Source organism: Festucalex cinctus, chromosome 14 (genome assembly GCF_051991245.1).
Source record: "Festucalex cinctus isolate MCC-2025b chromosome 14, RoL_Fcin_1.0, whole genome shotgun sequence".
Classification (NCBI taxonomy): Eukaryota; Metazoa; Chordata; class Actinopteri; order Syngnathiformes; family Syngnathidae; genus Festucalex; species Festucalex cinctus.
Window position 1 is genome coordinate 3150593 of NC_135424.1, and position 17355 is coordinate 3167947.

General features: G+C 40.3%; 1 protein-coding gene across 1 annotated transcript in view; it reads right to left on the reverse strand.

Moving 5' to 3' along the window:
• Window positions 1–17355, reverse strand: part of LOC144001697 (ryanodine receptor 2-like) — a 169043-nt gene that overhangs the window by 102071 nt on the left and 49617 nt on the right. The window contains exons 67-95 of the mRNA XM_077496235.1: window positions 16325–16455; window positions 15943–16242; window positions 15598–15835; window positions 14304–14391; window positions 14129–14212; window positions 13903–14064; window positions 13427–13486; window positions 11888–12016; window positions 11102–11214; window positions 9647–9743; window positions 9247–9368; window positions 9088–9139; window positions 7921–7974; window positions 7749–7848; window positions 7514–7593; window positions 7341–7417; window positions 7197–7270; window positions 7042–7119; window positions 6806–6894; window positions 6600–6728; window positions 6393–6497; window positions 6181–6262; window positions 3389–4671; window positions 3229–3293; window positions 2406–2541; window positions 2239–2325; window positions 1880–2068; window positions 1669–1799; window positions 713–755 (exon numbers count right to left, since the gene is read on the reverse strand). Coding sequence (XP_077352361.1) covers window positions 713–755; window positions 1669–1799; window positions 1880–2068; window positions 2239–2325; window positions 2406–2541; window positions 3229–3293; window positions 3389–4671; window positions 6181–6262; window positions 6393–6497; window positions 6600–6728; window positions 6806–6894; window positions 7042–7119; window positions 7197–7270; window positions 7341–7417; window positions 7514–7593; window positions 7749–7848; window positions 7921–7974; window positions 9088–9139; window positions 9247–9368; window positions 9647–9743; window positions 11102–11214; window positions 11888–12016; window positions 13427–13486; window positions 13903–14064; window positions 14129–14212; window positions 14304–14391; window positions 15598–15835; window positions 15943–16242; window positions 16325–16455 — 4378 coding nt within the window. The remainder of the gene's footprint in view (window positions 1–712; window positions 756–1668; window positions 1800–1879; window positions 2069–2238; window positions 2326–2405; window positions 2542–3228; window positions 3294–3388; window positions 4672–6180; window positions 6263–6392; window positions 6498–6599; window positions 6729–6805; window positions 6895–7041; window positions 7120–7196; window positions 7271–7340; window positions 7418–7513; window positions 7594–7748; window positions 7849–7920; window positions 7975–9087; window positions 9140–9246; window positions 9369–9646; window positions 9744–11101; window positions 11215–11887; window positions 12017–13426; window positions 13487–13902; window positions 14065–14128; window positions 14213–14303; window positions 14392–15597; window positions 15836–15942; window positions 16243–16324; window positions 16456–17355) is intronic.

The window sequence follows — 17355 nt, forward strand, 5'->3', positions numbered from 1 at the left end:
GCTCACCTGTTTTCTAGGTTTGGTCGTGTGACATTCACAAGCTGAGCTGTGATTGGTTACCTGAGCACTTGGGATGTCATTTTCAGTCGACAGCAAGTTGCTAAATGTGTTTTTAAAGGTAGTAATTGTAAATAAGTAACAAACAAAATCTGAGCTATTGAGTCAAAAAGTGCCAACCAAAGTCAATGTCGACCACCAAAACAGCGCTCCCTTTTTGTGTGTGTGTGTCTGTGAAAATATATTTATGCTGAAATATAAACGACCATGCTTTGCTTTGCTGGCACGAGTCCCATCTCATCACAATCCTGCAGGGCCGCGTGCCCCCGATCTGAACTTGATAAACGCTGACAATGCAGAATAGTGAACTCGTTCAAGCTCTCTTGTAGTGCTGAATTCAGACAGTCACACAGAACGTTCTAGCTGGGTAAATATATCGAGTCTGATTATTATGTATTAAGGTGACACAAGGTCTCCTGATGGAGGAAAGTGATGGAGTCAAATTGGCTGTCAGATGACGGGAGTGCATCATAATTAGGTGCCTCGTTGGGTGTTAGTTGAGACGTACTGCTTTCAAGGACGAAAGGATTTTAATAGCATTACGATTCAATAATTCACAGCAGTGGATGAAGGACTCAGCTGAACATGCAATGCTCGTGGCTGAAATTTAAAAAAAAAAAAAAAAAAAGATTTTGCCGAATAAAAATGACTTTACCTTTCTCTTAACAAACTTATCCCAGTAATTACTCGGGAACGATCTGAAACAACAAATCGTACGCAAATGTTAAAAAGGGACGTCAACCTTAAACATTTCTTGACAATAATATGTTATATGTGACCTCACTAGTCTAAATATAACATTATGATTAATTATTACATATGCGGAACATGAGTCCAGCAATTTTTATTATTTTTTTTAATCCACCTCATGGGGCGGCCATTTTGCCACTTGCTGTCGACTGAAGATGACATCACAGTTGCTCAGGCAACGACCAATCGCAGCTCACCTGTTTTCTGAAGCTGCGCCTTGATTGGCTACGAGAGACCTGGGCAACTGTGATGTCATCTTCACGCGACATCAAGTGACAAAAATGGCCGCCCTTTTGATACTGATAAAAACTGCTAAATTTTGCTGCTTAATAACTCATATTCCACTCAGGCAATATTAACCAAAATACCGTATTTAGACTAGTGGCGCTGCATAGAACATATTATTGTCAATACATTTTTGAAAAAATAAAAATAAAAAAAATAAATAAATAAAATAAGAGAGAGCAATGATGACAAGACGTTGAATCGGTAAGACGACTGAATGAACATTTCTGAGCACTATAAAAAATAAAAAATAAAAAGATATACATTTTTGGTGGGTTGACTTCTCATTTAACTTATATTATGTTCATGAACCTGCACAATCTAAAAGAATACAAGCACAGTAGTTACAAGAAGCAACAAATCCTGCTTTTCAAGTAGGGTTCAACCCATTATGATTACCTTATTGATTAAAAATGGACAAAATGTATTACTCCAATCATATTACTTCATATAGCTCTCAGCGTATTGGCTCTTATTATATTGTGCAGGTTTTACTTCATAAAAGGTCCAGTGAGTATAATACAGTAAAACGCTTGGAAACAAATGAAAAACGTGCCATCCAAAATGTGAACATACACGGTGTTAATGACCAATCGATCCCACTGGCCTTTAATGTCCTCCTCCGGGGGCTGTTGTGTCACATACAAGCCATCAAACTCAAGTCTTCGGGCCACTTCCTTCTCCCGTTTGAAGATCACCAGCGGTACCTGCGGAGCGCATCATTTCAGACAACGCAGCCCGAAAAAAAAAAAAGCTCTCGTGGGCCCATACGATGAAGCGCGCGCACCTTGAGGCAGTAGTAACCTATAATGCAACAGAAGGAGATGAGCGTGTGCGCCACAGCCAGGAGGCGAAGCGACGGCTCCATGTAGCCGCTGCTTTCCTGCAAAACGTAAACTCCGCCTACATCGTCTTCAGCCGCCGAGCCCAGTGAAGCGTCCACTTCCTTTTCGGGTGACGTTGGCAAAGGTACCACCTGGTAAGAAGGTGGGAAGGCTAAAATCAATATGCAATCGGAGCAATTTTTTTTTTTTCTCAACCTTAACCGGATTACCCGCCAGAGTCGTGAAGTAGTCAGGAGACCAGAGGAATGATCAAAGGAAGGAAAAAATGGATGGAAAGATGGATAGATGAATGGAAACTGACCTTATAAAAAAGGAGGATGAAGTTGATGGCAAAAGTGACAAAGAGGGACAGCAAGCGCATGTTATAAAACGTCCTGGCGAAGTAATTCTGGAGGAAAATGGAAGCAACATTCGAAAGTTTGCTCAACTATATACAGTAACAATGACATTTTTTCTCTTTTATCTGACCAGCAGGCTCTTGCGATGAGAGCTTATCATGTCGCCGAAAGCCGAATGCTTGCTTCCTGCGTCCTCTGATTTATTGGAGAGTCTCCTGGCTCTGCGTTCATCCTCATTCGACGATGTGTCCTCACATGTCTCCCATCTGCAAACAAGACAAACGCACGTGTACCAATCCGCCATACAGTGACATAATAAATGATTTTTCCCTATATAGTAGGGGCGTCAGGCAATTAAAAAAATTTTTAATCGTAATTAAGCGCATGACTTCAGTAGTTAGCTCAGGATTAAATCACAATTTTATATCTATTCTAAATGTACAATAAAATGTGCAATATTTTTTTTCCCCAAAGTTTTCATACTCTAGCATAAAAGTAGAAAAAAAAATGTTAAATAGACACATGGCGACATCTTTTAGTCATTCATACAGTAATTTCATAATAATTCATAAAATTGAGTTACAATCAAAAAGATGTGATAATTATTTGTGTTGGTCATTTTTCTGCCACTAGAGGGCATAATTGCATTTTTTTTAAGATGTTGGCGACAGCTCATTGCATTTTTCTTTTCGTATGAAGAGCTATCTAATCTTTAACATAAACTAACTTGTAAATTTCTGAACATTTTTAAAATTGTAAAAAAAAAAAAACTCCACAAATAAAACTGCGTAGTTTTGATCTGTCTGTTGCATTGCGACTGGAATTCCCCCAGTACAAGCTTTCCATTAATTGCGCGTTAAAAAGGAACTCAAAATTAACGCACTACTTTTTCCACCCCTACTATTAGGGAATGATTGTGAGCAAAGTCACGTTTTCCTCAAGAAATCACAAACTTTTCTGATTCAGGCGTCATCTCATCCTCAGCTTTTTCCTCTCCAGCCAGGTAAGCCTTTTGTTGCTGGGGGGAAAAAAAAAAAAAAAAAAAAAAAATCTATAAAATGATGTTCGAACTGAGTGACTCAATATTTTGAAACAACTCATAGAAACAAATACCAGCCCCTGATGTCCGTCAGAAAAGTTGGCGTCAGCGGGGACGAACAGATCCTCGCGACTGCTCGTCACGTCTCGCGTCGCGAGTCTGTATCGTCCTCCGTCCCGTTTCACTTCGAGGCCAAATATGTCCGAAAGCACGTCCGTCTCCCTGGCGGAGGTCGCGCCCGCCGTCTGCCGGCTCTCCAGTCGAGGCGAGAGGGCGGCGGAGCACCGCCGCCGCCGCCGCGGCCGCTCGGCGCCGCTCGTTCCGTCCGTGACCTCGTCGAGCGTCGGTTCGAGGATGCCGCCGAGCAGCTCGGCGACGCTCGTCCGTTTGACTCCCTCTACGAGTCCGCCATTCACAAACGCCACGTACAGCGCGTAGCTCGTGCCGCTCACGGCAAAGCAAACGCACCTGATCAGGGTCGTTAAAAGGAATTTGAGGAGTGCGAGAGATGATAAGAGGACGTCCTTTTGACTCATTTTTGTGAGCGTGCGAAGCTTTTTGATAGAAACGAGAGTCATCAGTGAAAACCACCAGCGAGACATGAAAAACATTCCCTTCGCGTCCAGGCCTCGTTCTTCGTCGTCCTCCTCCTCCTCGTCTTCTTCACCCGTGTGTCGCTCCCCGCCGTCAGAGCCCGAGATCTGCGCCGCCAGCTGCATCTCAAAGATTGTATCTTCGCAGAAGTTGACAAACATCTCCATCTTCTCCTTCTCGCCGCCTTGGTTGACCACGTCGAAGATGAACTGCCGCTTGGACTCCTTCACCTGCGGCTTCTCCCACTGCGCGCGGCTGGCTTGGCTGATCTCAAAGTAGACGCGTTCCATGCGCTTGCCGCCGCCGCCCAGGATCTCGATGCGGCCCAAATAGGGCTGGAAGTAAGTCAGGACGCACTGGGCCAGCTCCAGGAAGGCGCTCAGCCTTAAGTCGTTGGGCATGTGTTCTGACAAATTGGTGAGCAGCACGGCGATGCTGAAGCCGATGTCCTTGGCCGGCTCGTGGAAGCGGTCGGCGAAGGCCTGGTAGTCCAGGATTTCGCCGCCGTCCGTCTGGACGCAGGAGAGGAGGAAATGAGTCTCGGCTTGCGAAAACTGCTTGGAGAGCTCCGTGGCTTTCTGGAAGTCCTTCCTGGAGATGCAACCCTTGCGCTCGGGGTCAAACTGGCGAAAGGCGTCCGAAGACGTGAGGTCTTTGAGTTTGAGGAACGTGTCGAAAAACTTGAGGATCATCTCCACGTTGCTCGACGATTCCACCAACATGTCCACCATCTGCTTTCCGATGGTTCCGTTTACAATGTTACCTGCAGGGATGAAAACGGATCATTGTACAACATCAGCTGGTCAACATTCGCCAAGTACGACTGTACCACCAAACCCTGATGTGAATAGCAAACATTCACCAATGAAGTACAACCCCTAAAAATGTTTAGAATTGCAAATATGAATATTTCAAAACTACATATGCCCAAACTACTATTTCAAAATTGTACTATAACCTCATTTCAAACTCATCATACAACTACCTTTTAGTACTAAATGTCTTACAGATAATTTGATAAGTCACCAGATTTGATAAATGCTAAAAGTGTGAGGACGCTGCCGAGCATCACCGCTTTTTCAAAATAACAATTACTACTTTCCTATCGGGCATGTTATTACATTTTTACTTTGTAAATCAGGCATGTTATAACATTTTTACTTTGTGATATATAGCTAGCTAGCTAGCTAGATAGATAGATAGCTAGCTAGCTAGCTAGCTACTAGCTAGCTACCTAGAGAGATAGCTAGATAGAGATAGATAGATAGATAGATAGATAGATAGATAGATAGATAGCTAGTAGGGGTGTTAAAAAAAAATCGATTCGGCGATATATCGCGATACTACATCGCGCGATTCTCGAATCGATTCAATAATCGGCAGAATCGATTTTTTTTTTTTCGATTTTTTTTTTTTTTTTTTTTTTTTTTTTTTTTTTTTTTTTTTTTTTTTTTTAGGATTCACACCTTGAGCATGGAAGAATGTTATATGAACGGCACATTAAGCCTTAATATTTTTATTTTAATGCTGTTCAAATGTGAAACAGATTGCAAACTGTTTGTGTACAGTGGCTCACGGTTATAAGCCTCAAGTTTTAGATAAATATATTCATACAAATCTTACAGTGTACATGTACAAATTTACTGATAGTATTTTCTAAATTTGAATGGAAAAAAATCGCAACAATCGACTTATAAATTCGTATCGGGATTAATCGGTATCGAATCGTGACCATTCGTATCGGGATTAATCGGTATCGAATCGAATCGTGACCTGTGAATCGTGATACGAATCGAATCGTCAGGTACTAGGCAATTCACACCCCTAATAGCTAGTCTCATGTTTAATACATGGATTTTTTTTTAGGTCAATGCTAAATATTTATTTTTGTCAGTAAAGAAAATCTTAATAACAGATTAATTGGCTGATTAATTTAAAAATACATAGTGAAAAATAAAATAAAATGGAAAAAAAAATCCCAAAATGCATTTCAAGGGATTCTGATTTTATGCAGAATTTCACTATATTGAAAATAAATAAATAAAAAATCCAAATAAACAACTTTTTTCGCTTCCCAGAAGCATTGTGTGTTATGATTTTATTTTATGATCTTCAAATTTTTTTTAAACAAATGTGACTTTAGGGTTTTGTGTAAAATAGTGACATCCAGGGTAATTATTTGCATTGCTTGTAAAATGTATGCAGCATTATGATTGTGGCAAAAATCTTGAGTTTGACAGTCGCAAACTATCATATTAAGTACTTTACACACCTTCTAACATGGACAGCAAGAAAACGACCATGTCCTTTTGTAAGTCCATGAGCTCTTTTAGGAGCTCTATTTGCCTTGAATCCTGCGCGCGCACACACACACACACACAAAAAAAGCACACACAAAACATAATAGGCAGAAAATGGAGTAAATTTTCAATTGACACGGCTGCGCAAGTGTTTCATTTCAAAGGACTGGCGAATGGGACGTACCTGTGAGAGCTTCATCTGCATATGAGCAAAGACGTGGAGGAATCCAACCACGGCGTCCCACAGACGACTGTGAGCCAGACTCTGCTGGTTTCCATTACACGGGCCCTGCGGGGGAAAACAAGCAGCGGGAGAAAGCTGCATTATAAATGAGTACATAGATGCCGTGAATCACCGAAGAAATGGAAATGGAGCGAGCGAGCGGCCGACCTGTATGTATTCGGTGAGTGTGTTGAAGACCTGCTTAGCCACTTTGAGAGCCTTCGAAAAATTGCGTCGGCCTTGCGCATCGATGGCGTTCTTTCCAGAGTAGTACCAGTAGAAGTCACTGATGGACTCCTGGGAAAAAAAAAAGTAATAAGAATTATGGAGTCTGTCTAACTTACAGACATGTGGTACGATTTATTCATGCTAACCTGTATTCTTAGTAGATAATCCACAGTGGAAATGATGATGTTGACGGTCGTATTGTTGCCCGTCTGCGTTCGCAAGTAATTCTGGAAATCTAACGCGTGAAAAATTAAAAGTGAGAGCTGAGAAAAAGGTCATTTTCTCCTTTTAATGCAAAAAAAAATTCAACAGCGATTATAAATGTGTGCAGAGTTAATTAAAAAAAATAAAGTGTCAAAAGAGGGGGAAAAGAAGTAATAACCCGAGTTGTGTCCTTCACAAAGCAGCTGTAGAAAACGGAAGAGGTCGCAGGTTAGCTCTTCATCGGGCATCACCTTCTCTAAATGGGAAAAAAGAGGTGGAGAGGTTCATAAATGGAGATAAGGCGACATTCAGCTTTCCATATGAATGCGCTACCTGAGCGCTCATCCGTGGCCACGCCTAATCCGTCAGCTTTGTTCTGCCTCTCAAATGCGTTCAGATCCAGTACACTGGCGGAAACATACGCGCGTTACATGAAAACGACTTTCTGAGCACGTCCGTCTCGACATGGACGCCCACCTGCACGACTGCATGAGTCCAGCCGTGCTCTGGAAGAAGCCAACGTCTCGCCTGGCTCTCAAATAATCCAGCATTTTCTAGTCAAAACAAGGCAATTGTGTAAGAAACGACATTTGAAAGCAGACAGATTGACACAGGATTGTATTTTTTTTTTTGGGAAGTCAACAATTCACCTGCTGAACTGTGGCGTTTCCTCCGTTGAGAACAGCAATACCCAGCTTGAGTGTTGGGCCAATCACGGAGCCGACGCGTCCTGATGAGATGTGAAATCATCACAATCAGAAAATGTAGCAGTCACTCAAAAACGCAGCGAAATGCAACCTTGAAAAAAAGGCGTCCATACAATCCAATCGTCTCAGGAAACAAAAACTTTTCTGAAACACTTCATTTTTGCTTTTCAGCCCGTACCTTTGCTGGCACCGATGCTTTGCAAGACCATCTCGGAAGCGCCACGAAGATGCAACCTGGCCTGCTGGTACAGCAGCTTCTGCTTGTCCAGCTCTTTCTCCTGCGAAACACAAAACGGGATCCTTTTAAGTCGCCTTTTCGGAGTATAGCAATGAAAAGCCGTTCGACTCACTTCAAAACTTTGCAGCTCCTGTTGCTCGTCGTCGTCATCTTCTCTGTGGCAGCTCTGTAAGGACAAACAGGTGGTGATGTAATCACACACAAAAAAAATAAAAAAATAAAAAAATCACAAAAACAAATATTAAAATGGTAAGGCAGCCATTTCAACACTTAAAGGGACCCTTTAATAATTTTGCAATTTTCAGCAGTAAAAAGAAAACATTTTGTCTATCATGAATTTGGGAACATCATTATTTTTCATTAACACTTACTAGTAAAATAATAATACATAAATAATAAGTAAAGAGTAAAATATAGTAGTAAATAATAAAATAAATAAATAATATATTTACTAATTTTCAGCAGTAAAAAGTGAATATTTTTTGTTTCTTGTGAATTTGGTAACGTCATTTTTTCAGAACCTTTAAACATAATTTTGCTACTTGCTGTCGACTGAAAATGACATGTGTGTTAAGGGCAGGTTACAAGTTAAGTTTACAAATTAAATCCTAATAAATAAATATTAAATAAACAAATAATATAATAATAATAATAATTAATAAAAATAAGTAACAAATACAATATTTACTCATTTTCAGCAGTAAAAAGTGAATGTTTTTGTTTCTCATGAATTTGATAACATCATTTTTTTCATACACACCTTTAAAAAGGCATTTTGCTACTTGCTGTCGACTGCAAATGACATCATATGTGTTCAGGGCAAGTTACAAGTTAAATAATAACAAATGAATATAAACAAATAATATAATAATATAATAATACTAATAATAATAATAATAATAATAAGTAACAAATAAACAAAATATTTACTAATTTTCAGCAGTTAAAAAGTGAGTATTTTGTCTCTCATGAGTTTGGTAATGTCATTACTTTTCATTAGTACCTTTAAAAAGGCATTTTGCTACTTGCTGTCGACTGAAAATGACATCACACGTGTTCAGGGCTCAGGTAATAACCAATCCTGGCTTACCTAACGTTTACAAGTTAAACAATAATAATAACAAATAAATAATAAGTAAAAAATATATATATATATATAATAGTAAATAATAGTAGCAAATATTTATTTATTAATTATAAATGTATTTGATTTTTTATTAATTTTCAGTAATAAAAAGTATCCCTTTTAAGAATCCTCGCCCACACTCTTGTCTATTACCTTGGCCATCATCTCCACGTAGGAAACATAGAGCCAGTCGACTCCAAGATCACTTCAAAGGGAAGGCACATGAGCTGATATCAGCGGAGAGATACGCTAAGCAGGAAATTGTGAGGAAAACGAGAGAAACTGTTGCCGGATCTTGTATCATGCCAACACCTCCTTTCCGTCAAGGCGCTGCAACTGAAGAGCGTGATGAGCTGGAGGAGGGGATCGATCACGTCGGCGCCATCTCTCCCCCCCTCCCGGCTTCCTCCTGTCAGCTCCGTCACGCCGAGTTTCTGCGAAAATAATGACAAGAAATGATGTCATTCTCCATTTGCTGTCCTTTTTTTTTTTGGAAAGCCTACGAGAGTGACTTGGTGTGCTCTCTTGTCATCCAATTAATTCTGCGGCATACAAAAATGGATGCAAAAATCAATAAAGGAAAACAAGTCATTATTTCACATCTCTTGCCATTGATTTTGCATTCCCTTGTTGACATTAATTCAAAATAAAGTCTTTAATGTCACATAGTATAAAACGCAAAACGTTGAAACATAAGTTTGAAGCCACTTACGGCTAAATCCTCCACAAGCTTCTCCTCAAAAGTGTGCTCCTCAGCTAATATCCAGGATTTATTGTAGCCTTGCAGGAACAGGTTGACGGCTCTGTGCCTGGGAAGCGAGAGGGACGTTTGAGGGGACGGCAAACCCAACACTGGCAAATGTTCCTGTTTGTATTAGGCACGTGCAAATAGCAGATTTAAAAGCAGGCTGCATAGAAATAAGCTTTTAATACCAGCGTTTGCCCAATTTGCACAATGTTTATTCATGGTTGATGGATTTTTCTTGCGCATTTCGGTATACACGTGGATGGAAATAGAGTGCAGTTTCTCCAAATAGTCACAGAATTGGTCAAAAATAAATGTTCAATCAATCAATCAATCAATCAATCCATCCATTTTGTTTTTTGTTTTTGTGGTGAGCTGGAGCTGATCAGAGTTGATTTTTGCTAAGAAGATGGGGACAGTATTCCTTCGTGTATCTCTGGGGTTACGTTGCAAAAAATACATGCAATAAGTGAAATAGGCAAAGTAGTCAGCTGTCTTTTTTTTTTACAGTTTTATTTAAATGTTGTAAGGCTATAAAACCCTTCATCACACACGTTATACACGTTTCTCAGACATGCATTTACATTTTTTGCACATTTCTCTCAGTTTTTGAACATAATCCGTTCCAGAAGGCTGCTCTCAAAGCGATTTGTTCGAAATCCAAAACCATTTTTTCCATTAGAATTAATGTAAATAATTTTAATCCATTCCAAGTCTTAAAAAAAAACAACTCTTTCCAAGGTTTTTTTTTTTTTTTTTTTTTTTACTATTTTACACGATAAATTGCACTGTATACTGTTTACCATAAATAGGAAAGCGTAGAAATAGACACTGTTTTATTTAGATATCCTATCTAAAATGATGGAAAAAAACAAAACAAAATGCAAACATTTCTTTTTTAAATTCAATACTTCTGCGCACTACTTTCCTCTTTTCTTCACCAGCTTTACCACTTGCTTTCTTTAGACCCATGATTAGGGGCTAATACACGATGCAAAACTAAAAAAATAAAAATAAATAAAAGGTTTTGCGAAAAGTGAACCGCATTCACAATAAGACTCACATCTAAGGACAACTTTGAGTCTTCAATGAAGCTAACATGCATGTGAGGAAAAAAAAAAAAAAAGTAAAGTCCATATAAGTCAAGATTCAAACCCAGAGCTTTGGAAAGTATGGCAGAAATGCTAACCACTAGTTTACCAAAATAATGTCAAGAGAAGCAATGCTAAGCTCAAGAATTCCAAGAAGCATACAAAACGAGTGCAAATGTTCCCCCCCAAAAATGACAAAAGAAGATGAGTGGGGTACGTTCTGCGCACAAAAATATCTGCAGGGTGAACAGATGACTTCAATGAAAGCAGGTGGGACACAATTATCGCTTGCAGGCTCATTCAGAAAACAGCATTTAGCAGGTGTTGTTACCTGGGGAGGTTGTAAAGAGGAGCCATCCTCAGACAGGCCACGACTGCTTGCTTTCTCTGCTTGGACAAGACTTTGTGCCATGTTGCTCGTTTATGCTTGTTCGGATGTTCCACCTGAACACAAAAGCAAAGATAGATAAGGGAAAGAAGGTTTGGAAAGCATTGCTTTCTTTAACTCATTCAAGCCCAAAAACGTATAAAAACGTTTTTAAGACTTTGTCATTCACTCCCAAAAACATGTTTACACGTTTTTTTTTTGTTTTTTTTTGACACGAAGAGGTGGCTTAAAGCAATGGTAGTTATTAAAAACACAGCCAGCAGGTGGCAGCAGAGTATAAGAGATCAGCCAGGGCCATGTTGCAACAAGCTCCGTTTGTCAGTGTTTTCACCAGGAATGTGAATATTGATGAAACTTAGCTATATTCTAATGCTAATGGCTGCAAAACGGAAACAGATAGAAATATACTTTTTTTTCCTGATGAAAGAAGAGACTCTAATCTTTCTTTTGGTAGGTTCCATGTTTTTATAGAAATAGAACACATTATTCTGCGTGTGTCATGCACAATCTGTCAAAAGGATTTCTTCAATGTAAATGTCTGGGAGTCAACAAGCTAATGTGATCAAATTCACCTTTCTGACGTCATTGGAATTCAAAACATCATTTGGAGTAAATACATAACACCATAAAGATAATGAGCAGCACTGAAAGACAATTAGCGATAAAGTCTTAACGACTCGAGCACGGCACTTCTCCATTATCCTCCATCAAAAACAAAATATGCTTCACCTGATCAAGGTAATGGAGGACTCGAGCAAGTCCCAGGATCTTGTCCACGGTTGTCTTCAAGTCAGCGGCGGGGCAAAGTGTACTCCGGGCGTCTGAATTAAAGATGTCTCTGTGCAAGCGTGTTGACGACTTCTCGCGGAGGCGGGGGGGGGGGGGGGGGGGGGGGGGAACCCAAAAAAACAAGAGCACATTTATTTATTCAGTTGCAAGCTTGTGGAATTGCAATCACTGGAAAGTACTCGCAAACTGACACTGGAGCGAACTAACAGTGCATGCACGCTGCGTCTTTTTTGGGGATTGTGTGACAAATTCAAGTCACGGCGTGCTGGAAGAATGGATTTTAACAGGCTACAAGACCATTCCAAAGTCTCATTAACAGCACTCGTGTTGCTTGAATTTAAAAAAAAAATAAAAATAAAAAAATCACGGCTACTCGGGCGTGTCGCTGCGCAAGCAGGATGTCAGCAGAATGTACATGCACTTCATTCAAAAACAGAACTCAAGGAGAAGTGGGACATTTTGTGATATATATACACAGTATGCGTTTACATTAAGATAAAAAAAAAAAAAAAAAAGTGGCGTATAATACAGAGAGTCGTGGCAACATGATTAGCCCTCCTGCTAGGTTAGTTCCTCTAACGAGGCATGTTCCCGCCGGGTCAATTGGATCCAATTTATGCTTAGTGATAAAAAAAAATATGATGATTAACATGAGCCACTTGCATTCAAATATTTTAAATTGGACATTTTAAATGTGTTTCATCATGAAATACTACAATTTGTAGTTGTAATGGGTCAGTTTGACCCGGGTTATTAACATTTAATGTGCCAAAAGTGTCCTGCTTATGAATTATAGCCTATAGGCTAAAATTCATTATCATAGAGGATTTTATTGAAAACTCTTTATCATATATGATTACGAGTTTTCAATAAAATATGTTGAAATGAACCATTTGAGTTGTCTGTCGGTGGGGAAAAAAAAAAATTCGTAATTTGCGGTTCTTCAACTTTAAAAAAAGGGTCCATTTGAACTGGGCTATTCTTACTGTTCGAAATAGCATTCCAATAGATATATTAATTGTAAAATAGGTCAAAGTGAACAACTTTCATTGTCTGCTGATGAGAAGTTTCACATTTAAAAAAAAAAATATATATATATTTAATATTCCAAAAGTAACCTAATAAATATAGTTTATTAATTAACCATTTTTATTGCTCATATGTTGAAATGAACTATTTCTCATAGTAGTCTGTGGACATGGCGTTTCATATCGCAAACCAATATTTGTAGGTTTTTAATTGAATGGGTCAATTTGTCCCAGGCTCTGCTCAGTGTTATAAAAAAAAAAAAAATTGTTATAGCTCATTAACTTGCATTTTCAAATACTGTATGTCATAATTAGCGGGGCGGTTTTTTTTGTATGTTGGTGCCAAGTTTTGTAGTGAAATTAAAAACTTTTGGGGTTTTTTCCAACTTGAAATTGGGTCATTTTGACCCACAACATAAGAGGAGGGTTCAAATTAAATGACAGTCTTTACCTGGCCAGAATGTAAAATGTATTTCGACACACAGTCACGAATCTCATCTTCAGTGTTCTTCTGTGAAAAGCAAACAAAGTACAAAGTACAAGTTTGAATAAATATACTACATAAAAACACACACACCAACGTACATTAAAAGTATGTATTCTCATCTGTTATGATGACCAAGTATTGTGTTGCTTGCACGCTAATGCGTTTGCCTCATGCGTCCCATTTCATGATTCTTTTTTTGGTCCACGAGTAGGCGAGCGGCAAGGCCCGCAGGACACATTTGATCATGTCGAAGCTGTTGACCGTTTAAATGCCACCTGGTCAATAAACGTTACAGTAAACGCGCCAACGGCGAAATGATTTTAAAAACCTAAATAAATTGCCGCACTTGCTTTCTTTTGAAAATGATCCATGACGGAATACATTGGTAATCGTTCCCCGTGCGGCAATCACTTGGCATGACGCCCACATTTGCAACCAACCTGAGCGAAGGCGCTCTTAGCCGACATGATGAGACGCTCGTTGCCGGGAAAACAAACCCTCAGCCCCGCCGGGAGTAGTCGCTTCACGGAAGCCACAATGAGGGAAGTGTGCACGGAATAACGATCACCCTTCCTCTTCGTCCTCCTTTTCTCGTAGTCGAGCTGCAGAACGGAACGATGTATGACATTTACTGCAACTGTCCGCTTGCGAATAAAAGCAGCTAACCTTTGATGTGTTCTCGTTGACCAAGAACGCCAAATTGTTGATTTCGTTTTGGACCACGTAGTTCTGTTCCTCCCACTTGAAATTCTGCAGTGCGACAGCGAATGCGGTATGCGAGACGCGACGTCTTTCCAAAATCATGCGGTGACAAAAAGATGACAATGTCTGACAAACTCACGTGAGATTTGGCCCAGAAAATAAAGACCTCTGCCACCATGCTGAACAGCTGCTCAGCATCGGGGTTCGACTCCTGCTGCCAACGGGCCCTGAGACGGAGTGACCAAAAATGTGCAAAAGGAAGCAAGCAACATGGCTGAAAAACGATTGAAATGACACAAACACGTACTTTTTGTGCCCAGAAAAGTTTGATACAAGAGTTGGTGCAAGTAATGTAGTTTTGGTTGCAGTTGCTATGTCCCTTATGATGAAGTTGTCAGTTGCTATGCAGTTATGTTCCATGTGATGATGTCAGTTGTTATGTTCCTTTGTGGTGACGAAGTTTTTAGTTGCTATGCAGTTACTAAATCCCTTATGAGGAAGTTGTCAGTTGCTATGCTATTTGTGATGATGTCATCAGTTGCTATGTTCCTTGTGGTGATGAAGTTGTTAGTGTCCATGCAGTTACTAAATCCGTTATGATGAAGTTGTCAGTTGCTATGCAGTTATGTTCCTTGTCATGTCAGTTGCTATGTTCCTTGTGGTGATGAAGTTGTTAGTTGCTATGCAGTTACTAAATCCCTTATGATGAAGTTGTCAGTCGCTATGCAGTTATGTTCCTTGTGATGAAGTTGTTAGTTGCTATGCAGTAATATATCCCTTATGTTGTCAGTTGCTATGCAGTTATGCTCCTTGTGATGAAGTTGTCAGTTGCTATGTGCCTTGCGATGAAGTTGTTAGTTGCTTTGCAGTTACTATATCCCTTATGATGAAGTTGTCAGTTGCTATGCAGTCAGGTTCCTTGTGATGTAGTTGTCAGTTGCTACGATCCTTGTGATGATGATGTCAGTTGCAATTCAGTAGCTATGTTCACGTGATGATGAAGTTGTCAGTCGTTATGCAGTTGATACGTTCCTGTAATTGTCACATAATTAAGTTCTGTATTTGTGACTCTTATTTTGCCATATAAGCTTTTATTTTGTCATAGAGAATTGCGCACTGCCCTAGCGAGAGTGACTGAATGACACTTGTCAGCACGTCATAGTTTCCTATCCCAATTATTCCATGCAAGCTGTTCTTCTGTGTTGGAGGTTGCTTCCCTGCAGCCAGCCCTGCTCTCTCAATTGAGGTTTCTCACTCATTATTTGTGTTTTCTTCCAGCCCTGCTCTCTATTCTTACTTTGTATTTTTGTATAGAAATAGTCTCTGTTGCCAACCCCAGTTGTCTTGTCTGCATTTCTGCACCTCACGTGACACGCGGGCCACAAAAATGACGCGGAGAGCCAAATTTGAGCCTGCGTAGTTGCAAATCTTACCGATTCGAGTCCACAAAGGGGATGAGGATGGGATAGAAGGCGTAGAGGTCTCGCACCAAAACGGTGAACTTCTCCTGCATGTGCAATTCTGCTTCGGAAGCACCGCAGCCTTCCGCTTTCATTCGCTCCTCCTCGAGCAGCACGCTTTCCGCCCTCTTCCTCAGCTTCTCCATTAGAGGAAGGAAGTGGCTCTTCAGGAGCTCAGCACGGGCTTTGCAGATGATTGGCTGGCAATGGACTGAGAGGATGCACACAAACTCACATTCAGTACTGTTTCACCAACAACAACTTGTGCAGAACCAAACATTCAGTGAAACATGGGCAGTAATACAAACTGAGAACTACCTGCCAGCTGCTTCATCCAGTCAGCCTGGCTCGCACCCACGTGGTTGTGGATAATTCGCAGGATGTGCCCCAGCAGGTCGCTGGCGTGCTTCGGAGTCACAGACGTGAGGGCCGGGCTGTCTCGCCGCCGTTGCGACACGTAAGCGCACAGCATCGGCAGCGTGACGTCGGCGACGTGGACGTATCGGGCCTGCCGGGCGGCGGCGCCGGCCTCAGTCAGCTCCTCCGCTTCCCCCATCGCTTGCTCCAGAGAGGGCAGAAGGGGGCACATTTCTTCCGCGTCGTCTGGCAAGCCCAGGTCTAGTCGGAGGAGAAAGAAAAAAAAAAAAAAAAGAAAAGCAATCTCGTCTAAAAGAAGTAGTGCGCGTTTGTCATGGATTACCATCTCTTTCAGATGCACTCATTGTGTTGTAGATGGAGTGCGGGTTGTTTTGATTGACGGCCGGCTCCAGGAAGCAGACAGGAAACGCAGCAGTCAGCGCTGCTAGACAAGCACCTGCCGCCGGCCTGTGCCTGGATGGAAACACGTTTTTTACTCGAGTACATCCACCATTTTGCCTTCATTAGGGTTGGTGGGGGGCCAATTCCAACAAGATGAAGATGCTGACGTGAGAAACTTTAGCGCTGCCACACGTATGACTGATTTGTATCTTCTATCTGATTTATTTATGTCATATCATGATTGATTGTTGAGAGTTCATTCAACGATTGTGCAAATGTCGCTTCATAATGCAGGAGATGTCAGATTTCACAAGGTGTCGCGACACTCTATTGTTGAACTAATTTAAGATTGAACAGATAATTGATGCCTAACTTCATAAAATTGCTTCAAGTGGTAGCACAAGATTGAATTAACTTAATCCAAAATGATACATTAAATTAATCCAAAGTGACTATATTAAATTCAATTCATTGTGAGTTCATTAAACTTAATATATTCACTTTGGAATAACTTCATTCAATCCAGTGTTGCCACTTGAAGCGATTGCATTAAGTTGGTCACCAATTCTCTGTTTAATCTTAAATTGGTTCAACAATTCTCTTTTTAGAGTGTATAGAGCAGTGATTCGCAATTATTTTCTGTTGCCCTTGGGAAGAAGACATTTCACACCCTCCAATCTCAACAATCACAACTATAATTATTATTTGTCTAAAAAAAAAATTGTTCTAAGTACACCTCTGCATTCCACTGACTGCATCCTGATTTAGACTTAGACTTGACTTTATTAATCCCTTTGGGATGGCTCCCTATGGGAATTTTACATGTCCAGGAGCAATGAGAACAAATAATAAAATAAAAAATAATTCAATCAATCAATAAATAAGGTTACACTAACAAGAAAGAAAAACATTGTAGATCAACTTACAAAGAATCACTGAGACTGTGCAACAATTTGCCTAAAATATGAAAAA